We start from the raw sequence: 22445 nt of genomic DNA on the forward strand, positions 1-22445 counted from the left end.
GTGGCTTAGAGACTCTGCAATTCAACAAGGAAAGCCTTTCCTGAAGTGTGATGGAAGGACTTGCTCACAGGAATCTGGCAAGGGCCAGACCTTGTTCTCTTATGGGGCTGAGAATATGTCTGTGTTCCTGAATGTTCAGTGAGACACCATAAGCCAGGAGGAGAGACTTACTCCACAAGAGCAATTTTATATAAGGCTTATTCTACTCTACTCTTGTTTCTTTCTCTGTCAAACCTGTTTCCACCTATTAAATCCTCTTAGCACCCTCTAAACCTTCTCTTCCTGCAAATTACACTGTCCCTTTGTCTTCTTCCAATCAGCCCTCAATATACAAAAAAGCTTAAAAAGGCAGAGGAGGGACCGCAATCCCCTCAACGAGATCTCCTGGACATGGCTTTTAAGGTCTAGAATGACCAAGAGGAAGAGGAGAAGTCAGAAGGCAGATAGAGCCCAAAGACATTAGGTAAAATGCCGGCTCTTGGCAGCCACCCTTAAAGGCTCCAATGCCCATAAGGGGCCTTATAAGACTCTATCAGGGCCCTGCTTTAAGTGTAAAAAGGAAAGTCATTAAGCTAAAGCCTGTCTGGCTCCCCGGGCCCTGCCAGGGCCATGCCCTTGCTGCAGGAAAAGGGGACACTGGAAGTTAGACTGTCTCCTGGCTCCTCCAAGGGAGGGTTCAGTCTCTTCCTGCCCTACCCCAGGCACCTCTGACCTAACCTTGCCCAGCCTGCTGGTACTTGCCACTGAAGACTGAAGGTGCCCAGGGCCATCAGCCCCATCTCATGTCATGGTGGACGAGCCTAAGGTAACCATTCAAGTAGCAGGTAAGCTAATCTCATTTCTTATTGACATGGGGGCCACTTCCTCTGCCTTGCCCAAATATTCAGGTTCTACTCATCCCTTGAAGATCCCTGTTGTGGGTGTTGATGGTCTTATTTTCCTCCTCGCTTGCCAAAGATCCACTGCCTTATCTCATACATGGTGTCTCCTTTACACACTCTTTCCTACTCCTACCTTAGTGCCCCAACCCTATTTTAGGCTTAGACTTACTCACCAAATTCAGAGCCTTTCTCTCCTTTCACGTCCCGTCCTTGGAATCAGCCTTGTTGTTACTATCAGCCAGCCAGATTTGCCCCCTCCTGTTACAAATTTATCTCTACCACACAGCATAGTGAATTCCAATTCTCCTCACCACCCCCAATGCTGCAAAACTCCAGGAAAAGGCTCCCTGGTTTTATCTCTCCAGCTTAAAGTAAACAAAAGCTCCATCTCCACACATGCCTACAGATAGTCCTTCTAGTCTACCTGAATCATCACCAGAAACCCAGAAATGACATTAAGCTTGAGACAAAAGCTTAACATGCTGGAAGCAGTGGTCATGAGACTTGGAGGCTAGCTGTAGAGTGTGGAAATGTGACAACAGTTCCAATACCATGAAGACTTTTCCTGGATGTTTATGACTTCTGCTTTTCATGACAGTTTTCAATGGGACTGAAGTGGGGTTGGGTTGCATTTGCAGGGAATGTGAAATGGTGATGTGTCAGCATGGACTTGGTGAACATATTAAGGACATTCAAAATAGCAAAGACTCTATTATAGATCCTGCTATATTGGCTAAGAATTTGCTTAATGATCTAAAACAGTGGTCTCCAACCTCCGGGCCATGGACTGGTACCAGTCCATGGGCCATTTAGTATTGGTCCACAGAGAAAGAATAAATAACTTACATTATTTCCATTTTATTTATATTTAACTCTGAGTGATGTTTTATTTTTTAAAAATGACCAGATTCTCTCTGTTACATCTGTCTAAGACTCACTCTTGATGCTTGTCTTGGTCACATGATACATTTATTTGTCCCACCCTAAAGGCCAGTCCATGAAAATATTTTCTGACATTAAACCGGTCCATGGCCCAAAAAAAGGTTGGGGACCACTGATCTAAAAGGCTTTAATCTCTTTAATGTATTAAGACACTTGTTTTGGTATTTGTTAACACTGGCTATACTAATTTTGTGTTTATTCTATATTTTTCCAATCTGCCTCTGAATTGGAATCTGGAAAATCAGACAAGTGCAAATCTCAGCACATGAGTTAAGATTAAAAAATAAAAAAGGAGGATATATGGGAGATAGGCTGTAAGCTCACAAAGTCTTTATAGCCTAGAGTTTAGTTTAAAACTAAGCTCTTCCCACATCCTTTTAAGACTAAGATCTTCCCACATCCTTCTAAGACTAAGATCTTTCCCACACCCTTGACTGTTGCATGGTGCACTCTTATGAGGGTTCCCGTTTATGCCTCAGATGTGTGACTTTGTATTAGAGACTTCCTTATTTGCATATGGCTCTGCACTATATAATAAAGTAGACCGGAGGCTTTGATCTTGCTCTTGCAAGCTGTGGGCTATGCAGAGACCTCTCAATACCATCCTTTTTTTCTTTGAGTCTATTTCTACATTCCACACTGTTCTCACTCAGGACCTGGACAATTACTAGCTGCGCTGGTTCACAGCAGTATTTGTCATTTCTGACTGGTTGTTTTTTTATTGTTTTAGTGACCTTTTCAATGCTTGCTATCTTTGTTTAAATTCTCATTGTGATCATTCTTTGTTGCTACAAGATACTTGAGCATCCTAATAACCATTATTTTAAACCCTGGAACTGGTAGTTTGGTTATTTCCATTTCTTTTAGTTCTTTTGTTGACTCAATTTGGGTCATATTTCTTTGTCTTCCCATTTTGTGTGTGTATTAAGTAGCTCTGCTCTGACTGGAATTTGTTGTGGTGTCTTTATGAGGGAGATCCAAGCCACCTGAGTTCCTTGCTCTAGGAATACTTCTTGAGGGTAATATTTACCCCCCTGTTCTATGTGAGTATTGAATGCAGTTGGTCCTTTCATGAGTGTGCTTATCCCTTTAGGTTGAATGTCTCTAAGGGTCAACCTTGATCACATGTATTAGACACTGTGCAGTGTCTGTATTATTTGGCATATTTATTCTCTGTAGTGTCTGGTGCCTGCTGGGCTCCTCCTTTGTGTGTGCTGCTTGCATAATTAGCTGAATCTAGGATTGGTGCAGCCTGCCACCCACTCCTGGTTGTGGTGGTTCTGGGTCTTCCTGGGTTGTCATCAGCTGTTGTTTGTAACCTGCTGTGGGCTGTCTAGAGCTACTGCTCTGTTTACTGTTTGTGTCTGCTTTTTCTGTGCCTGAGTAGTGTAGGAAGGGCCAGCCTGTATATAAAGATCAGCTTCTTCCTGCGTGGAGATGACAGCAGCTTCATAATAGCCCCAAGCTCTGTAAGATTTGCCTCCACTTTTTAACTGCTCCTCCTCCTCTTGCAGCTGCCTGCTCTTCCCATAGAGTCTTCTGTAGAAAGATTGTAGAGAAGGCTCAGACTTGCTTCACCTAACCAACCCTCTACAGGTTGCAAGCTTGGTGGGTTAGGGCAGCTGAGGTTGGGAATACAACAGTATTGGGAACTTCTACTTCAGAGGTCACTTGGTCAGGAGCTCAGTATGGGGAAAGTGGCCCCTACTTCAGAGTCTAATCCCTCACACACTGCTGTATACTCCAATTCTATTTCTTCCCACAGAAGTGAGCAGCAGGTTCAGATTGGGTGAGGCCAACAATCTCCACTGCAGTTCTTCCAGCTGGTGAGACCCTGATCTCAGGAAGGAAGACTGAAAGAGTCCTCCCCTTGGGCTGATGTGCTACTGCCCTAGAAAGTAGCTAAACCCCTCAAATGGATCCAAAAATAGGCACAAGAGGACCCATACTTTGAATGTCCATGTTCCAAACCTCTGTCCCTTCCCCCTGTGGAACCTAGCTCAGTGGGACAAGATATCTCAGACTTGGGATGGCCGACTGTGAAGTTCCACCCTGTCCAATGCATGCACAAGCCTGTGTGCTGGTGCTGACCACAGAAAGAGGAACTTGCCTCAGCTGGGTCTGGTGTCCGATGAGCTCTCCCTTAGGACACAGCAGCAGCAAGGGTCATCAACTCCTGAGTCAATGCTCTCTTCAGCTGGCCTCTGGATGTGCCAGCCTGGGGCCTCCCTGGAGAGAACCCGACACAGACCAGTGCATGACGCTTCCCATGACTGGCCTTCAGCAAACTTCTTGGAGCGATAAGCAATCTAGAGTTTGTGGCTGCCTCTGCTGGGCCCTGGTGCACATGGAAATACCAAGCCACACACCCAGCTGGCTTTTACTCACACTAGACCTAGGGGAAAGTCAGCAAAAGGCCAAGGTTCCCTAAGCCTTTGTCTTCTGGCTGTTTGTTGAGCTCAGCCACTGAAATAAAATCTCTGGTATAATCTAGAACCTAGGGCAGTTCAGGGATTAGGAAGAGGGGTGGGGTGGTTCTCACTCCTTGGCCCCAGGTGTCAGTCTATCAAGACTTTTTTCACAGACCTCAATTTGGTGTGGCCCCCAGGAGTCTGGTGGATATGACCTCTGAGACCCACAGATGTGGTCTGCCCAGAGTCCAGATGGTTTCTACTGAATTTCCCATGAGGCTGAAGCACCACCTATAGACTCACATGCTGGGAGAAAGCTTCAGCCTCAACATCAAGAAACTGAATCACTAATGTGCCTCCTGCTTCCTGGCTGACTTCTCAGAACAGCCTAGTCTCCATAGGGTGGGGCAGGAGAGACTCCCAAGGGAGGAGCAGTTGCTTTCCCCCAGGCCGATGCTTCACAGAGGGGACTGCTCCATCTAAGAAAGATGGCACTCAGGACAGAAGTCTGGTGGCCGTCACCCCCCAGTGTCTCTCCCTGGGCTTCCAACTTAACACCCTCCTCACACAACTCTAGTCCTCTCAGCCCTGCCCTACTGGAGCCCTGGCTGTCTGTGAACAAGATTTTCTGCATAGGCCTTTTAAGATGGAACTTGAATCTCTGAGAGCTCCTGCCTCTTTCTCACATACAGAGACCTCATCTCTTTTCACTACCAAATTCTGTATGAGCGCCTCTTCTAGGATCTGGGGCTGTAGGCTGGGGTGCCAGGCCTGGAACTTAGGACTCTCACCTCACAGGGCGAACCTTCCCACAGTGAGAGTCCCTCTAGACCCTCTGCCGCTGTTGCTCAGGGAAAGAGGGCAGCCTTTTCTGTGTCTCCGCTCTACCTGCCAGTCTCAATGTGGCTTCTATCTGTGATTCTTGGTTATGGGCTCCTCTTCGTTTAGTCCAAAATTGGTTTTTCAAGATCATTGTTCTTAAATTAGGTTGTAATCCAATTTGGTCCTGGGAGGTGGCAGTTGGAACATCCACCTACTCCATCACCATCTTACAATCTCTATTATTTCCTTTTAAATAATTTAATTTTTTTTTCTTTTCTGGTCATCATTTTCTGTCTTTACTGTATTTTCTACATTATCAATTCTCCTTTTGCTCCTTGCTATTTCACCTTTATCTTCCTATTATAATTTTGGTTTACCTTCTACTTCTTTCCTCATTATTACTTTTTTTTTTTTAATTTCTAATTTATGGCCTTCTTTTTCAGAGGTAATTATTTTACTAACTTCTATTTAGTTTATGGGAAAATGTTTGGCAAGGATTTTTACCTATTCTCTGACAATATATTTATTGGTGTGTTTGTGATCATGTAAATTTAGTTAAACTCTCATATATTTTTTTTATTTTCTCTTTGTATCAATTCTGTTGCCATCTTTTGTTTATTATTATTATTCATTTGGGAATTAACTTGGCTTTCTGAAACCAGCTATTTGCAGAAGGTTGTGGATTTTGCTGTTTTTTGATATTTGCCATCATTGTCCCAATTCACTTATCCTCACAGGTTTAATTTTACTTTATTCCTTGGGGCTTCTTTGAAGATTTTATATGCTTCAGGTAGCCTTTAGGTATCCTGTTTTTAATTCTTTTCATTATGTCTTCCTTATTACATAGCTAAAAATTGAGTTTAGTAACATTGCAATTTTTGAATGATATCTAAGAGGAAAATTGATAAATTACTGTCTAATGTTTCCATAAATCTGCTGTTGAAAACTTTATTATATTTGTTGTTACTTGCAATGGTATTTGGAGTAAAGAAAATAAAGCCTGGACACTAGCTTGATAATGATGCATACAAGTCTCTATTCATGAGCACTAAAGCAAATAACTTAAAACTGTAACATTAATCTTACCTGGTTCATTAAAATACATAATAATAAACTTGTTTCTTTCATTTGTCATCCTTTTTAGCATTTGTACTCATATATATAGTCTATGATAAACACAAGCACTTTTCTCAGAAAAAAGATTTAAAAACCAGTTATTTCTATAATTGTTTTCTCCAGGATGTATATTCATTCCATGGTCTTTCTAGTCAACATTAAAAGCATTCTGCAATTAGGAACTAATGTAATAGAGGGTTCTTTGGCACTATATTACATTAGAAATAATTATTTCATTCTCAAGGGCAAAGTTGGTACCAGGGAAGGTAAATGTTTTATCTAGATCTTCCTTTAGAACATTAATCCACTGCATAGAAAACCAACAAATATCCTAGAGGCATCCAGCATGGATAGGTAACAAATGGCTGTCGTAAGTGGTTCAAGGAATTCTCAAATTAGACCACTCAAAATTCAACCAAAAATTCCTCTGGTTTTTAAAAAAAGATAGGAAGTCACTGTCTCTTTCTCACTAATGTTAGAGAAAGTGTGTGAGCAAAATCATTCAACCCGAAGACCACTGATTAGTGGCTTAATTATTCTCTTGAATTGCTGGGTACTGAGAGCAAAATCCACTGGAACTATAAAGATGAGTCACTGAATTAATTCTGAGTTGGCCCTAACCATGCTTACCAAAATTGGTGTTGCCACCTCCAGTTGTATGTGGACAGACAGGACAGCACTCCCCAGTGGGAGTTATAGGGTCGGCACATTCAAGCACTTCCTGGCACTGGATCTTGTCACAAAGAATGGCTCCGTTGTCACAGACACAGATCTGGCAAGGGGCAGGTTTCCAAATGTCCCTGTTTAAGTACATCTGACCATTTTGAGTGCAGGCTATTTCTTCACCATATCCTTCTAGAAAAGAAAAAGAAAAGAGGTTAATGGTCTTCTGAAATTTCAGAAATTGGGAAATAATTAAGATGAGTCATCTGATGGCTTCTAAAAAAAATCTGGGGTAAGCAGTAATCTCCCAAGGGTATAAAACACAGATGAACTTACTTCATTTATTGATTGATTGATTTTAGAGAGAGAGGAAGGGACAGAAACAGAAACATTGATATATGCCCAGGCTGAGGATCAAATCCTCAACCTTTATGTATCAGGATGATGCTTTAACCAACTGAGCTAATTGACCAGGCCCAGAATTTACTTCATTTAGTATTTACATCCAAAGCAATATGTAATTCACAATAAAATAATTATAATACTTATGTCCTAGCATAATAGGGGAAGGAAAAAAAACTGACCTGAAGTAGGTATGCTGAAACAGAGTTCCCTAAAGGCTTCCTTTTTTGAAATTATAAATAACAAAACGTTGGAAGATCAATAAGGAGGAATAAAAACAAACCATTTGAAAAGGGAGAGAAAAATAATAGTTCTAAAGAGAATACATGATTTTAGTATTTGGTGAACACTTTGTGACTTTCAACTTACTGGAAACTAGTAAATCCTGCAACAACAGAAGACATAATATATTCTTATACCATGAAGAAAATCTCTTTTAAAAAACTGTATAGGGTTTATTAAAATTAGTTTTAAACATAAGGTAAAAAAAAAAATAACACTGTCTTGTTTTATGGAATTCATTTACATTAGACATTTTGAACTAAAGGTGCTGACAAAAATGTAACAAAAATACAAAGCTTATACAGGCAATGCAGTAATTATCTTTGCACCAAAATTAATGAAGGAAAGCCGTTACCTAAACAATATGGCAAGCTATTATATAATATCTGCCACATACTTTTCTATATTTAGGTAAAAGTTTAATGTAGATTTGGAAAATATATACATACATAGTAATATAATTCTACTATACATTTATTACAAAAGAAACATCTTTAACTTTGTGATTTTTAACAAGCTATAGTATTTGAAAGCACTATGCAGATCATATTATCTTTGCTTCATTCCTTTAGGAGCAATTCAACTACTTAAATTCAAAACTTTTTTCTAAAGCTCAAAGGTGGCCCTGGCCGGTTGGCTCAGTGGTAGAGCGTCGGCCTGGCGTGCGGAAGTCCCGGGTTCAATTCCCAGCCAGGGCACACAGGAGAAGCGCCCATCTGCTTCTTCACCCCTCCCCCTCTCCTTCCTCTCTGTCTCTCTCTTCCCCTCCTGCAGCCGAGGCTCCATTGGAGCAAAAGATGGCCCGGGCGCTGGGGATGGCTCCTTGGCCTCTGCCCCAGGCGCTAGAGTGGCTCTGGTCGCGACAGAGCGAACCTCCAGATGGGCAGAGCATTGCCACCTGGTGGGCGTGCTGGGTGGATCCCGGTCGGGCGCATGTGGGAGTCTGTCTGACTGCCTCCCCATTTCCAGCTTCAGAAAAAAAAAAAATAATAATAATAATAATAATAAAGCTCAAAGGCCCTCCCTCCTAGACCTTGTGCAATGCAATCCCTTTGCCAGCACAACCTTTCCTTCCCTGATCTCAGGATCCCTAATAACTCTCTCTTACAGTTTGTTTAATTGTCACCTGCCCTCTTGATTCTTCTCTGACAACCCTATAAAAGTAGACTTCCTTTACCCAACTGATACGTTTCACAGAAATCTTTAAAGAACTCATTTACTCATCTATCCATTCATTTTTATTGTGTTCAGGGTAATTAACAGTTACAAAAATGTGAACAGATAAGCAAACATCACTGTCCTCACGGAATTTATCACAATTAGTAGTAATTTACTAAGTTTTATTTGTTTAGTTTTTCACCTCCTCCATTAGACAGTAAACTTCATGAAGCTAAGGATTAGTGTGTCTTGTTCATTGTGGTATTTTTAAAGCTTGACACCATACTTTGTAGAGAGCCAACATTCAGCAAATAGTTGTTCAAAGGATGGATATAAATGAAGGAATAGATGAATCTAAATTATGGTTCACTAACTTAATTGCCCCAGAGTTAACATTGTACTTTACAAAAATAAAACCAAAAATGTTTAAATACATTTGAAATTAGTTTTTGAGAGAAATTGTCATTTGTCAATAAATATACTCAAATGGTTATACAAAACCACAGATGAAAATGATTTTTCAGCTTAGAATAAAGACATTAACCCAGATATTCATCTTCTTAGCTTTAGAAAGTTCTCCTTGGTTAACATTCTTCTCACTGTTCGATGAAACACTTTGTTTCACATATTTAGTCTTTCATCACAGATATTTGTCAAATAGAAAATTGCTTTCAGAACATGATATCACATTCTGGTTTCTAGGCTATTCATGAGAAGAGCACAAAGTTTCTAATCTATTTCATTTTCATCAAAAGATTTTTATCATATAATACATAGCTAATTAATAAAACAAGATTGGTTCTGTATACTATATACAGCTCGGTATAGTGCTATTAAAGGTATTTTAACCAAGAAAAATATAAGTTGCTTTCTTTAATATGCCCTTTAGCAGGACTATTTAAAAAAAAAAAGTGAAAATTTTACATGAAATAAGCAGTGTTACTTTTAAATGAAAAATAACTTTGAAGCCATGTAGTTCCATGATGAACATGCCAACATAACAAAATTTATATAGAAATGGATTTATATCCATAGTCCATTAAACAATTCCCTTAAGTAAACAAATTAATAGTGACTTTGTTCATTAAGTTTTATGATTGAGAAAAAATATTCAATCACAAGCACTAAATACCATTCACTGAAAATGGGATACTCCATAAGTTCAATTATCTTGCTACAACCCTTCCCACACTGTGGGGGACAAAAGCATTCACATGTTTTTACTGAAGAGTAAGTAAGTTTGTGCCTAGTATTATATGTGCAAAATATTGAAAGTGCATGCATTCTGTTCCCAAAATATACATTATTATTGTGATGTAGATTTAAATTGCATCAATGAAACAATTAAACCCATGGAAATAGAGAATATAAACAACAAACAAACAATAAACAAGATGAAATGCAATATGGTCAGTTAAATATAATTAAAATGTGTGACAGCCTGACCAGGCAGTGGTGCAGTGGATAGAGCATTGGATTGGGACTCGAGGACCCAGGTTTGAAACCCTGAGGTCGCCAGCTTGAGAGTGGTCTCATCTCGTTTGAGCAAGGCTCACCAGCTTGAGCCTGAGGTCACTGCCTCGAGCAAGGGGTCACTGTTGCCCCCTGTCAAGGCACATATGAGAAAGCAATCAATGAATAACTAAGGTGCCACAATGAAGAATTGATGCTTCTCATCTCTCTCCCTTCCTGTCAGTCCATATCTGTCCCTGTCTCTGACTCTGTCACACACACACACACACACACACACTAAAAAAAAAAATGTGACAGACTCTTTCAAGGTGAGTTATTCTGTTCTCTGCAGCTCCCTCAGGATTGGAACAAAAAAGATTTGTGTTAACTCACAGGTCAGTTTCATCCTGAAAGTTTAAGATGGCTTGACCTCAATCCAAGAGGCAAAGAAGTGGGAAACTGTATTACTTTCTTTAAATGGCAATGGTAAAAATTAGTTTTATATTCTGAATCATCACTGCCTTTTCCCCTGAGAATGTATAATTAAATTTAAGATGATGTGGAAAGTTAGTTGGAATGCTTTTAAATGGCAAGGAGATGAAAAACCACATTTGCAGCTAAACCCTGCCTTCTCTTCCCCCGCACAAGAGTTCATGCACATCACAGAGGGCTTGAAAACTCAGTGAACTCTCATTGTTCATTCTGAATGAAAGACACATACAAGGAAACACTGGGTATAAAATACAGGGTGTCCTGCAGTTCTCAGCTTTGAACATGATAGTTATGCACCTTATGTTTAGGGTGACCCTTCTGTTTCCTACATAGATGTTCATTTAAATGAAAAGAAAAGTAAAATAGAAAGCAAAATTGCAGCCAATTTTCGGTAAAGTTGTCGTGACATAATTATTTCGTGAATAAAAATATTATAAAAATAAAAAAATAAGAATTTACATATGACATTCTGAGAGATTCAATACTCTCTTTCTGATTCCTCAATTCAAATCATAAAACTAACTCAAGCTAACTAACTTTCATTTAAGGCCTCAAAGTTTAAAAAAATTATTGGTCTTAAAGTACATGGGTAAACATGTTTTTTTATAAAAATATGAAAAAAAAAGTTCTAAAATCACGTATTGTGACACCTGTATTTTTGTTATTTATGATTCTTTTTTTCTCTCTCTCTTTCTGAAGCTGGAAACGGGGAGAGACAGTCAGACAGACTCCCGCATGCACCCGACCGGGATCCACCCGGCACGCCACCAGGGGCGACGCTCTGCCCACCAGGGGGGCGATGCTCTGCCCCTCCAGGGCGTCGCTCTGCCGCGACCAGAGCCACTTTAGCGCCTGGGGCAGAGGCCAAGGAGCCATCCCCAGTGCCCGGGCCATCTTTGCTCCAATGGAGCCTCGGCTGCGGGAGGGGAAGAGAGAGACAGAGAGGAAGGAGGGGGTGGGGGTGGAGAAGCAAATGGGCGCTTCTCCTATGTGCCCTGGCCGGGAATCAAACCCGGGTCCCCACAGGCCAGGCCAACGCTCTACCGCCGAGCCAACCGGCCACAGCCTATTTATGATTCTTGAACTTTCCTAAAATTGAGGAGAGCTGGTCCACATCTGATAGTATTGCTATTATTTTGTAATCTCCCGCGGTGTTGTAACCTCTAAAAGTGTTCTCTTCCAAGCTACAGGATTCCTTTACCCTTAACAAATGTTCTCACAAATTGACCGATCCATTGTGAAGTCATTACCACAAATGCCTTGGCACTGGTATCTTAAAGAGAAGAAATGTATTTTATCCAACCACATTTTATTTGAGAGTAACTTAATTGACCGGTCTTTCTTATATATCTTCATAGGTTTGTCTTCTCATAAAGCTTATGTGCTTTTAAATTTAGTTGTAAGAGTTCAGTTCTTAATCACTAGATGGCAGACCAAAGCTATCATCTTATAATATACAATTAGAGAGCCACTCATCAGAACTGCTACTTTACAAGGAAGGGCCATGCCATGCGTCTACATTTTTCTGTATAATTATACTTGTGCAAAAACAAGCCTTCATAGAAATGACCGTACTGAAATCTTTGAATGTCAGGAGAGATATGATTCTATTTGTATATTATATTATCATGTCTACCTAAGGAATTTGGAAAAATATATAATGTATAACTCCCTCAGCCTATGCTGAACATTCCCTAGACATTAATTGAAGTTCTTCCTTACAGAAGCAGAGTGCTCACGTGTCACAAAAATGTTAAATCTCCTGTTTAAACAAATGATGGTTCAGATCATTTTCCTCCACTGGACAGTGAACTCCCTGGGAACCAGACATGTGTTCATCTCAGGAAGCTTCACACCCAATGCCATACAATCAGTCTTTGATGAATATATTTGCTGCATGAATGAATGTGTGAGTGTAGGAACAAAAAAGAAGCTAGTTCACAGATGTGCTTATTTTAAAAATAGCACATGAAGCTCTCTTTCCTCCTTCCTTAAACCTCCCAGAGAAGATGTGCATTTAAGACACCTGTTTGAATGAAAGAGAAGTGGGTCACTTGGTGGTTCTTGCCTGGTGTATCCCTGATGTCTAGACCTCTGTGTGGACAGAAAGGAAAACGATGTGTCAGTCACAGCAGTTCATACTTTGGAACAATTTTCAGAGAGCTATAGCAGCCCTTCGGCCTCCCTGACTTAGATGGCTTTGGTCCATCCTGGGGCTGTGAAGGTCTGAACTAACATTATTTAAAATTTCTCTAACTGTAAAAGTCTTGGAAGAGATAGAATCATGGCACTGTCAGCTGTTGTCCTCATAAAGTGGGCAGAGAATGCTTTCTGGGACAAAGGAGGAAGAAGCAGAGAAACCCCACTATTCCCTCTGGACCAAACCATAGATGCTGCCTTTACCAATGCACAGCTTAGCTTCAAAGTTGGATACAGTTCCAGAGAATCTTCTAAGGAAACTCCTCCCTTCCTTCTGTTTGTCATCATAAGTGAGAGACAAAGAGGTTAGAATATTTCATTCTTCTTTAGACTCTTCTGAGTAAATGTCAACAATTCCACATTCATAATTTCTCTTTTCTTATGTGATCCCAAACTTTGAATAAATTAGATACATATGGAAGAGATGACGTCAGAGTAATGGCGGGGTAGGAAGCAATACCGATAAATCTCCCCCAAAACTCAACAAGATCTTCAACCAGAAACAGAAAAACCTATACTTGGAGCCTCCAGAAGCTTCGCAATACACCCAAAGGTATGGTCGAGTGAAAAATTGGCTAAATATATAACCAAACCCCGAAGGAGAAAGGGAGTAAGAAATGCTCCGCCTTCCTCACTAACCTAAACAGGGTGGCTTTCTCTGGTAACTGTGAATATAGAAACTGAGGCGGGCAAAGGGGGTGAATAGATCCAGGCCACGGCACAAACGGCCGAACCAGGCTGTGGCACGGAGATCCAAGCCGAGGAAAAACTGATCCTGTGGCAACCTGGGCAATACAAGCTAACACTCGCGCCAAACCCAAAGAAAGAAAGACAAGCGGGGCGGCCATTTTACCCGGTCTCCTGGTTGGCGTGCGCGCAGTTAGTGGGCGAGAGATTTCTTCCTAGAGTGGGTGCCCGTGTTGCCCCACGGAGAGGCAGGTTCAGAGGCCTTTCTGTGGGCCGAGGGCAGAGTCTCTGGGCAGCCCCAGCGCCCTGGGAAAGCCACGCATGGGAGGGAGTGAGAACTAATTCCAACAGTGGAGATTTTCCGTGCTGGAGGGGTTTCACTCAGAGGGAAACGCGGCCGGCCTCATATCCTGGTTTGCTCGCGCAGATAGTGAATGAGAGATTCCTCCGAGTGCCTCGGCAGTGCGCACCCATGTTATCGCACAGAGGGGCAGAGTCAGGGGCCTTTGTGTGGGCCAAAGCAGAATCTCGGGCCACCCAGCGCCTTGCAAAAGCCGCGCACGGGGACGGAGCGGGACTCAATTCCAATGCTGCAACTTTTCCCTGCAGTTGGGGGTTTCACTCAGAGCGTGAGACTGCTGGCCGGATATCCTGGTCTGCGCGCGCAGCCAGTGAGTGAGAGTTTCCTCCAAGCGCCCCGGAAGTGGGCGCCCACCTGTGTTACCAGACAGAGTGGCAGACAGAGCCAGAGGTCTTTGAGTGGGCGGAAAGCCCGCCTGATTATGCTAGCAGCTCTGACTGACTGAGCCTTACCCAGAGCCCTGTGCTGAGTGGAAATAGAGTGGGGAGTTGCCAGCTCTTTGAGCCTCTTACTATCCAGGCAGAGGCAGCAGCAACCCCATAGCTGGATTATCAGGCTACTAATTGAGGAAGGAAAGACTAGGAGAAAGGCTCCAGGAACACGGACTCTCTCACTGTCGGAGCCTATAAATGCTAATGAGCCTCGACTGCCAACGAGACTAAAGCACAATACATGACATTGCCATAGAGACTTATCAACTGCAAACCTCTACCTGAGCGTGCCAAAGGGGCAGAACCCGGGGTACAGAGTCACCGACCAGGAAGAGGGAGAGAAAAGAAAAAGCAAGAAGATAACCTCTCAAAATCAAGAATAATCTGCAGACTTTATAACCTATCCCATTTTATTATATTTGTTCGTTTGTTTCTCTTATCTTCATTCTTGATACTTTTTTTCCTCCTCCAATTTGGCTGATTAACTCTCTGCCGGTCTTACTCTCTCCTCTCCTTGAACTACACTACCCATAAGTGTTACATCTCCCATTATCTTTTCTCTTCTCTTCCTTTCTCTCTATGAGGGTTGCACTCCAAAACCCTTAACTCTCTCTCTCTCTCTCCTTTCTTTTTTCTTCTTTTAGTGGTTCCCTCTTTTTCTCTCTCTCTCTCTTTCTTTTCTCCCTCTATATTAGTTTCTTCCTTTCTCCTTTACATCTCCTCTCATTCAAACCTCAATAACAAACAAATTATCTTATCTGGGACTCAAACTTATGTTTGTGGCATTTTGGGGGGGTTTTACTTCACCTTTTTAACTCACTAGCAGTGCTCCCATCCCTGGCTCTCCATTTTATCTAGTTCTTGTTCACTAGATAAAAATATCTTGTTCACTAAATACAATAGTAATTTTTTAATTTGTCCCCCCATTTTTCCGTTTTCCTCTTATTCCTCTCATCATAACTCTTAGACAACCAACACCTAAAAGCAAATCATTTTATTCTTGACCCAAATTTTTTCCTTATTTGCTTTTTGTGGATCCATACGCTCTTTTTTTTTCTTTGTTTTCTTTTTTTTTTTTTTTTTGCCCCTTTATTACTTTTCCCCAATTCAGGCCCTCCATCACAGGCATTGTTTGTTATAATTCACAGTTCCCACAAGATTTTCTCAAGAAAGAGGGGAGAGGAGAGGAGAGGAAAAAAGGAGGGGGGGAATAATTTCCTTTTTAAAAAATTTTAATTTTATTTTATTTTTCTTTATTTCATTATTAATTTTTTTAAAAAAAAACTCTTTTCAATTTTTTTTATTATTATTTTTTAACTTTTTATTCTTTATTAAATCTCATTAATACTATCAACAAAACCACCCTCAGATGCCATTAAGGAAGAGAAAATCGAATATCATGGATACAAAAGAAAGAGAGGTAACACAGCTAGATGAGGAAAAATCAATGGAGAAAAAATTTAATATATTGGAAACCTTGGAGCTAAATGACAGAGAATTCAAGATAGAAATCCTAAAAATCCTCCGAGATATACAAGAAAACACAGAAAGGCAATTTAGGGAGCTCAGAAAACAACTCAACGAACACAAAGAATATATGTCCAAGGAAATTGAAACTATAAAAACAAATCAAACAGAGATGAAAAACTCAATTCACGAGCTGAAAAACGAAGTAACAAGCTTAGCTAATAGAACAGGTCAGATAGAAGAGAGGATTAGTGAAATAGAAGACAAGCAACTTGAGGCACAACAGAGAGAAGAAGAAAGAGACTCAAAAATTTAAAAAAATGAGATAGCCCTAGAATTATCTGACTCCATCAAAAAGAATAACATAAGAATAATAGGTATATCAGAGGGAGAAGAGAGAGAAAATGGAATGGAGAACATACTCAAACAAATAATAGATGAGAACTTCCCAAGCCTGTGGAAAGAACTAAAGTCTCAAGTTCAAGAAGCAAACAGAACTCCGAGTTTTCTTAACCCCAACAAACCTACTCCAAGGCATATCATAATGAAATTGACACAAACCAACAGCAAAGAAAAAATTCTCAAGGCAGCCAGGGAAAAGAAGAATACAACATATAAAGGAAGGCCCATTAGATTATCATCAGATTTCTCAGCAGAAACTCTACAAGCTAGAAGAGAGTGGACCCCAATATGTAAAGTCCTGAAAGAGAGGAACGTTCAGCCACGAATACTATACCCATCAGAGCTACCCTTCAAATATGAAGGAGAAATAAAAACATTCACAGATACAGAAAAGATGAGGGAATTTATCATCAGAAAACCCCTGCTCCAGGAATTACTAAAGGGGGTTCTCCAATCAGATACAAAGAACAAAAAAAACAGAGCCACAAGTAAAAGCTCCAAGAAGAACACAATAAAACCAAATTTAAACTGTGACAACAACAAAAAGAAAGAGGGGGAGAAGATGGAGATTAACAGTAGCAAAGGATGATGGAGTGCAAAAGTACTCACAAAATAGTTCGCTACAATGAACAGGGTAGGGACCCTTTTCATTACTCAAAGGTAACCACCATTGAAAAAACCACCACAGAAGCACATGATTTAAAAAAGATAGCAACAGAGGAAAGATGTATGGAATACAACCAAATAAAAACAAAAGATAGAAAAACGAAAGAGAAGGATCAAACAAGACACAAAACTAACAGAAAGCAAGATATAAAATGGCAATAGGGAACTCACAAGTATCAATAATTACACTAAATGTAAACGGATTAAACTCACCAATAAAAAGGCACAGAGTAGCAGAATGGATTAAAAAAGAAAATCCAACTGTATGCTGCCTACAGGAAACTCATCTAAGTAACAAGGACAAAAACAAATTCAAAGTGAAAGGCTGGAAAACAATACTCCAAGCAAATAACATCCAAAAAAAAAGCAGGTGTAGCAATACTCATATCGGATAATGCTGACTACAAGACAGGAAAAGTACTCAGAGACAAAAATGGCCATTTCATAATGGCTAAGGGGACACTGAATCAAGAAGACATAACAATTCTTAATATATATGCACCAAACCAAGGAGCACCAAAATATATAAGACAGCTACTTATTGATCTTAAAACAAAAACTGACAAAAACACAATCATACTTGGAGACCTCAATACACCGCTGACGGCTCTAGATCGGTCATCCAAACAGAGAATCAATAAAGACATAGTGGCCTTAAACAAAACACTAGTGCACCTGGATATGATAGACATCTACAGGACATTTCATCCCAAAGTGACTGAGTATACATTTTTCTCCAGTGTGCATGGATCATTCTCAAGAATTGACCATATGTTGGGCCACAAAAACAACATCAGCAAATTCAGAAAAATTGAAGTTGTACCAAGCATATTTTCTGATCATAAAGCCTTGAAACTAGAATTCAACTGCAAAAAAGAGGAAAAAAATCCCACAAAAATGTGGAAACTAAACAACATACTTTTAAAAAATGAATGGGTCAAAGAAGAAATAAGTGCAGAGATCAAAAGATATATACAGACTAATGAAAATGACAATACGACATATCAGAATCTATGGGATGCAGCAAAAGCAGTGATAAGAGGGAAGTTCATATCACTTCAGGCATATATGAACAATCAAGAGAGAGCCCAAGTGAACCACTTAACTTCACACCTTAAGGAACTAGAAAAAGAAGAACAAAGACAACCCAAAACCAGCTGAAGAAAGGAGATAATAAAAATCAGAGCAGAAATAAATGAAATAGAGAACAGAAAAACTATAGAAAAAATTAATAGAACAAGGAGCTGGTTCTTTGAAAAGATCAACAAAATTGACAAACCCTTGGCAAGACTTACCAAGGAAAAAAGAGAAAGAACTCATATAAAAAAATCCGAAATGAAAGAGGAGAAATCACCACGGACACCGTAGATATACAAAGAATTATTGTAGAATACTATGAAAAACTTTATGCCACTAAATTCAACAACCTAGAAGAAATGGAAAAATTCCTAGAACAATATGACCTTCCTAGACTGAGTCAAGAAGAAGCAGAAAGCCTAAACAGACCTATCAGTAGAGAAGAAATAGAAAAAACTATTAAAAACCTCCCCAAAAATAAAAGTCCAGGCCCAGACGGTTATACTAGTGAATTCTATCAAACATTCAAAGAAGTCTTGGTTCCTATTCTACTCAAAGTCTTCCAAAAAATTGAAGAAGAAGCAATACTTCCAAACACATTTTATGAGGCCAACATAACCCTCATACCAAAACCTGGCAAGGATGGCACAAAGAAAGAAAACTACAGACCAATATCTCTAATGAATACAGATGCTAAAATTCTAAACAAAATACTGGCAAACCGAATACAGCAACATATTAAAAAAATAATACATCATGATCAAGTGGGATTCATCCCAGAATCTCAAGGATGGTTCAACATACGCAAAACGGTTAACGTAATACACCATATCAACAAAACAAATAACAAAAACCACATGATCTTATCAATAGATGCAGAAAAGGCTTTTGATAAAATACAACACAATTTTATGTTTAAGACTCTCAACAAAATGGGTATAGAAGGAAAATATCTCAACATGATAAAGGCCATATATGATAAGCCATCAGCTAACATCATATTAAATGGCACTAAACTGAAGGCTTTCCCCCTTAAATCAGGAACAAGACAGGGTTGTCCACTCTCTCCACTCTTATTTAATGTGGTACTAGAGGTTCTAGCCAGAGCAATCAGACAAGACAAAGAAATAAAAGGCATCCATATCGGAAAAGAAGAAGTAAAGGTATCACTTTTTGCAGATGATATGATCCTATACATCGAAAACCCCAAAGAATCCACAAAAAGACTACTAGAAACAATAAGCCAATACAGTAAGGTCGCAGGATACAAAATTAACATACAGAAGTCAATAGCCTTTCTATATGCCAACAATGAAACAACTGAGAAGGAATTCAAAAGAATAATCCCCTTCACGATTGCAACAAAAAAAATAAAATACTTAGGAATAAACATAACAAAGAATGTAAAGGACTTATATAATGAAAACTATAAACCATTGTTAAGGGAAATCGAAAAAGATATAATGAGATGGAAGAATATACCTTGTTCTTGGCTAGGAATAATAAATATAATCAAGATGGCCATATTACCCAAAGCAATATACAAATTTAATGCAATTCCCATCAAACTTCCAATGACGTTTTTTAAAGAAATAGAGCAAAAAATCATCAGATTTATATGGAACTATAAAAAACCCCGAATAGCCAAAGCAATCCTAAAGAAAAAGAATGAAGCTGGGTGCATTACAATACCTGACTTCAAACTATATTATAGGGCCATGACAATCAAAACAGCATGGTATTGGCAGAAAAATAGACACTCAGACCAATGGAACAGAATAGAAAGTCCAGAAATAAAACCACATATATATAGTCAAATAAATTTTGATAAAGGGGCCAACAACACACAACGGAGAAAAGAAAGCCTCTTCAATAAATGGTGCTGGGAAAACTGGAAAGCCACATGCAAAAGAATGAAACTGGACTACAGTCTCTCCCCCTGTACAAAAATTAACTCAAAATGGATCAAAGATCTAAACATAAGACCTGAAACAATTAAGTACATAGAAGAAGACATAGGTACTCAACTCAGGGACCTGGGTTTTAAAGAGCATTTTATGAATTTGACTCCAATGGCAAGAGAAGTGAAGGCAAAAATTAATGAATGGGACTACATCAGACTAAGAAGTTTTTGCTCAGCAAGAGAAACTGATAACAAAATAAACAGAAAGCCAACTAAATGGGAAGTGATATTTTCAAACAACAGCTCAGATAAGGGCCTAATATCCAAAATATACAAAGAACTCATAAAACTCAACAACAAACAAACAAACAATCCAATAAAAAAAATGGGAAGAGGATATGAATAGACACTTCTCCCAGGAAGAAATACAAATGGCCAACAGATATATGAAAAGATGCTCATCTTCTTTAGCTATTAGAGAAATGCAAATCAAAACGGCAATGAGATACCACCTCACACCTGTTCGATTAGCTGTTATTAGCAAGACAGGTAATAACAAATGTTGGAGAGGCTGTGGAGAAAAAGGAACCCTCATACACTGTTGGTGGGAATGTAAAGTAGTACAACCATTATGGAAGAAAGTATGGTGGTTCCTCAAAAAACTGAAAATACAACTACCTTATGACCCAGCAATCCCTCTACTGGGTATATATCCCAAAAACTCAGAAATATTGATACGTAAAGACACATGCAGCCCCATGTTTATTGCAGCATTGTTCACAGTGGCCAGGACATGGAAACAACCGAAAAGCCCATCAATAGATGACTGGATAAAGAAGATGTGGCACATATATACTATGGAATACTACTCAGCCATAAGAAATGATGACATCGGAACATTTACAGCAAAATGGTGGGATCTTGATAACATGATACGAAGCGAAATAAGTAAATCAGAAAAAACCAGGAACTGTATTATTCCATACGTAAGTGGGACATAATAGTGAAACTAAGAGACATTTATAAGAGTGTGGTGGTTACGGGGGGGAGGGGGGAATGGGAGAGGGAAAGGGGGTGGGGAAGGGCACAAAGAAAACAAGACAGAAGGTGACAGAGGACAATCTGACTTTGGGTGGTGGGTATGCAACATAATTGAACGACAAGATAACCTGGACTTGTTATCTTTGAATATATGTATCCTGATTTATTGATGTCACCCCATTAAAAAAATAAAATTATTAAAAAAAAAATCAAAAAAAAAATTAGATACATATGAAGTCATCAAGAATAGTTGAGTGGGATCAGTTACATATTTTGACAATATTTTTTCACATCAATCTCAAGGTCTGCAAGAGGTCAGGTGGGTAGGTGAGCATAAAACAAGCCTGTGATATTTTGCATCTTTTGTTCTTCAATTTACCTAGAGAATTTCACTTTCCAATGAGCCCTCCAAATCTCTTTTTAGGATGGTTATTCAAAATATTACTTTTTTTTTAAGTGAGAGGAGGGGAGATAAAGAGACAGACTCTTACATGTGCCCCAACTAGTATCCACCTAGCAACCCACATCTGGGCCTGATGCTCTGCCCATCTGGGACCATGCTCGCAACTGAGCTATTTTTAGTGCCTGAGGCAAAGGCTCCATGGAGCCATCCTCAGTGCCCAGGGCCAACACACTCGACTCAATCTAGCCATGGCTGCTAGAGAGGGTTGGAAGAAGAGGGGAGGAGAAGCAGGTGGTTGCTTCTCCTGTGTGCCCTGACCAGGAATGGAACCTGGGACATCCACATGCAGGTCTGACACTCTACCACTGAGCCAACTGGCCAGGGTTCAAATTGTAACTGTTTTGGTATTTTCCTCTTCTCATGTAGTGCATCAATTGAACAACAGTAGGCACATTTAATGATTTTTAGAGCAGAGTTAAATTTCTATTACACTGACAATCCTAATTTATATTCAATTAACATTTAATTTTTGAAAATATATCTTGAAATCTGAGCAAGTAAAAAGAAGACCACTCATACATAGTATTTCAGTGAAGTGTAAAAATAAAATGAGATTAGATAAACTGTCTACAGAAGTGGTTACTTTCTTCAGTGCATCCATCAAACGTTTCTCAATCCATATGCAAAACTTTTTCAGTTAAATGTTAAAACTGCTGTTTTAACATTACCTAAAATGGAAAAAATAAAAAGGAAAATCTCTCATATTAGCACTAAAGTTTCTTTCCATGTATCATTGGGAAATCTAAATGATTGTGGCCAAAACGTAAAATTAAAATTACACATAATGCACATGCAATGTTCATTTACAATTATACCTGGAAAACCAATTTTCAGTCTGCTAATACATTTGACATAGATTTTTTTCCCTCCAAAAACATGATTCAAACTATTGAATAGCTGTAAAAAAACCAAAAAGAGAATTTGGCCTGCCTTTTATTGAATACACTAGAAATTTCAATTACAATTTCTATAGCAAACCCTTATCTTACTTTCTAACATTAATCCTTAATAAATAAAGTAGAATCGGTGCTGTTGCCAACTGTGTCTGCCTCCTTCAAAAATGCACCAATAGTTCTGAGTGTTTTTAATAAAATCTGTGTGCTCAATCACTCCCCAGAATGATATTG

General features: G+C 39.5%; 1 protein-coding gene across 1 annotated transcript in view; it reads right to left on the minus strand.

The window, feature by feature from the left end:
• Nucleotides 1-22445, minus strand: part of COL5A2 (collagen type V alpha 2 chain) — a 169156-nt gene that overhangs the window by 79631 nt on the left and 67080 nt on the right. Inside the window, exon 2 of the mRNA XM_066344868.1 lies at nt 6803-7027. Within this exon, the coding sequence (XP_066200965.1) occupies nt 6803-7027 (225 nt within the window). The remainder of the gene's footprint in view (nt 1-6802; nt 7028-22445) is intronic.

Source organism: Saccopteryx leptura, chromosome 7 (genome assembly GCF_036850995.1).
Source record: "Saccopteryx leptura isolate mSacLep1 chromosome 7, mSacLep1_pri_phased_curated, whole genome shotgun sequence".
NCBI classification, from domain to species: domain Eukaryota; kingdom Metazoa; phylum Chordata; class Mammalia; order Chiroptera; family Emballonuridae; genus Saccopteryx; species Saccopteryx leptura.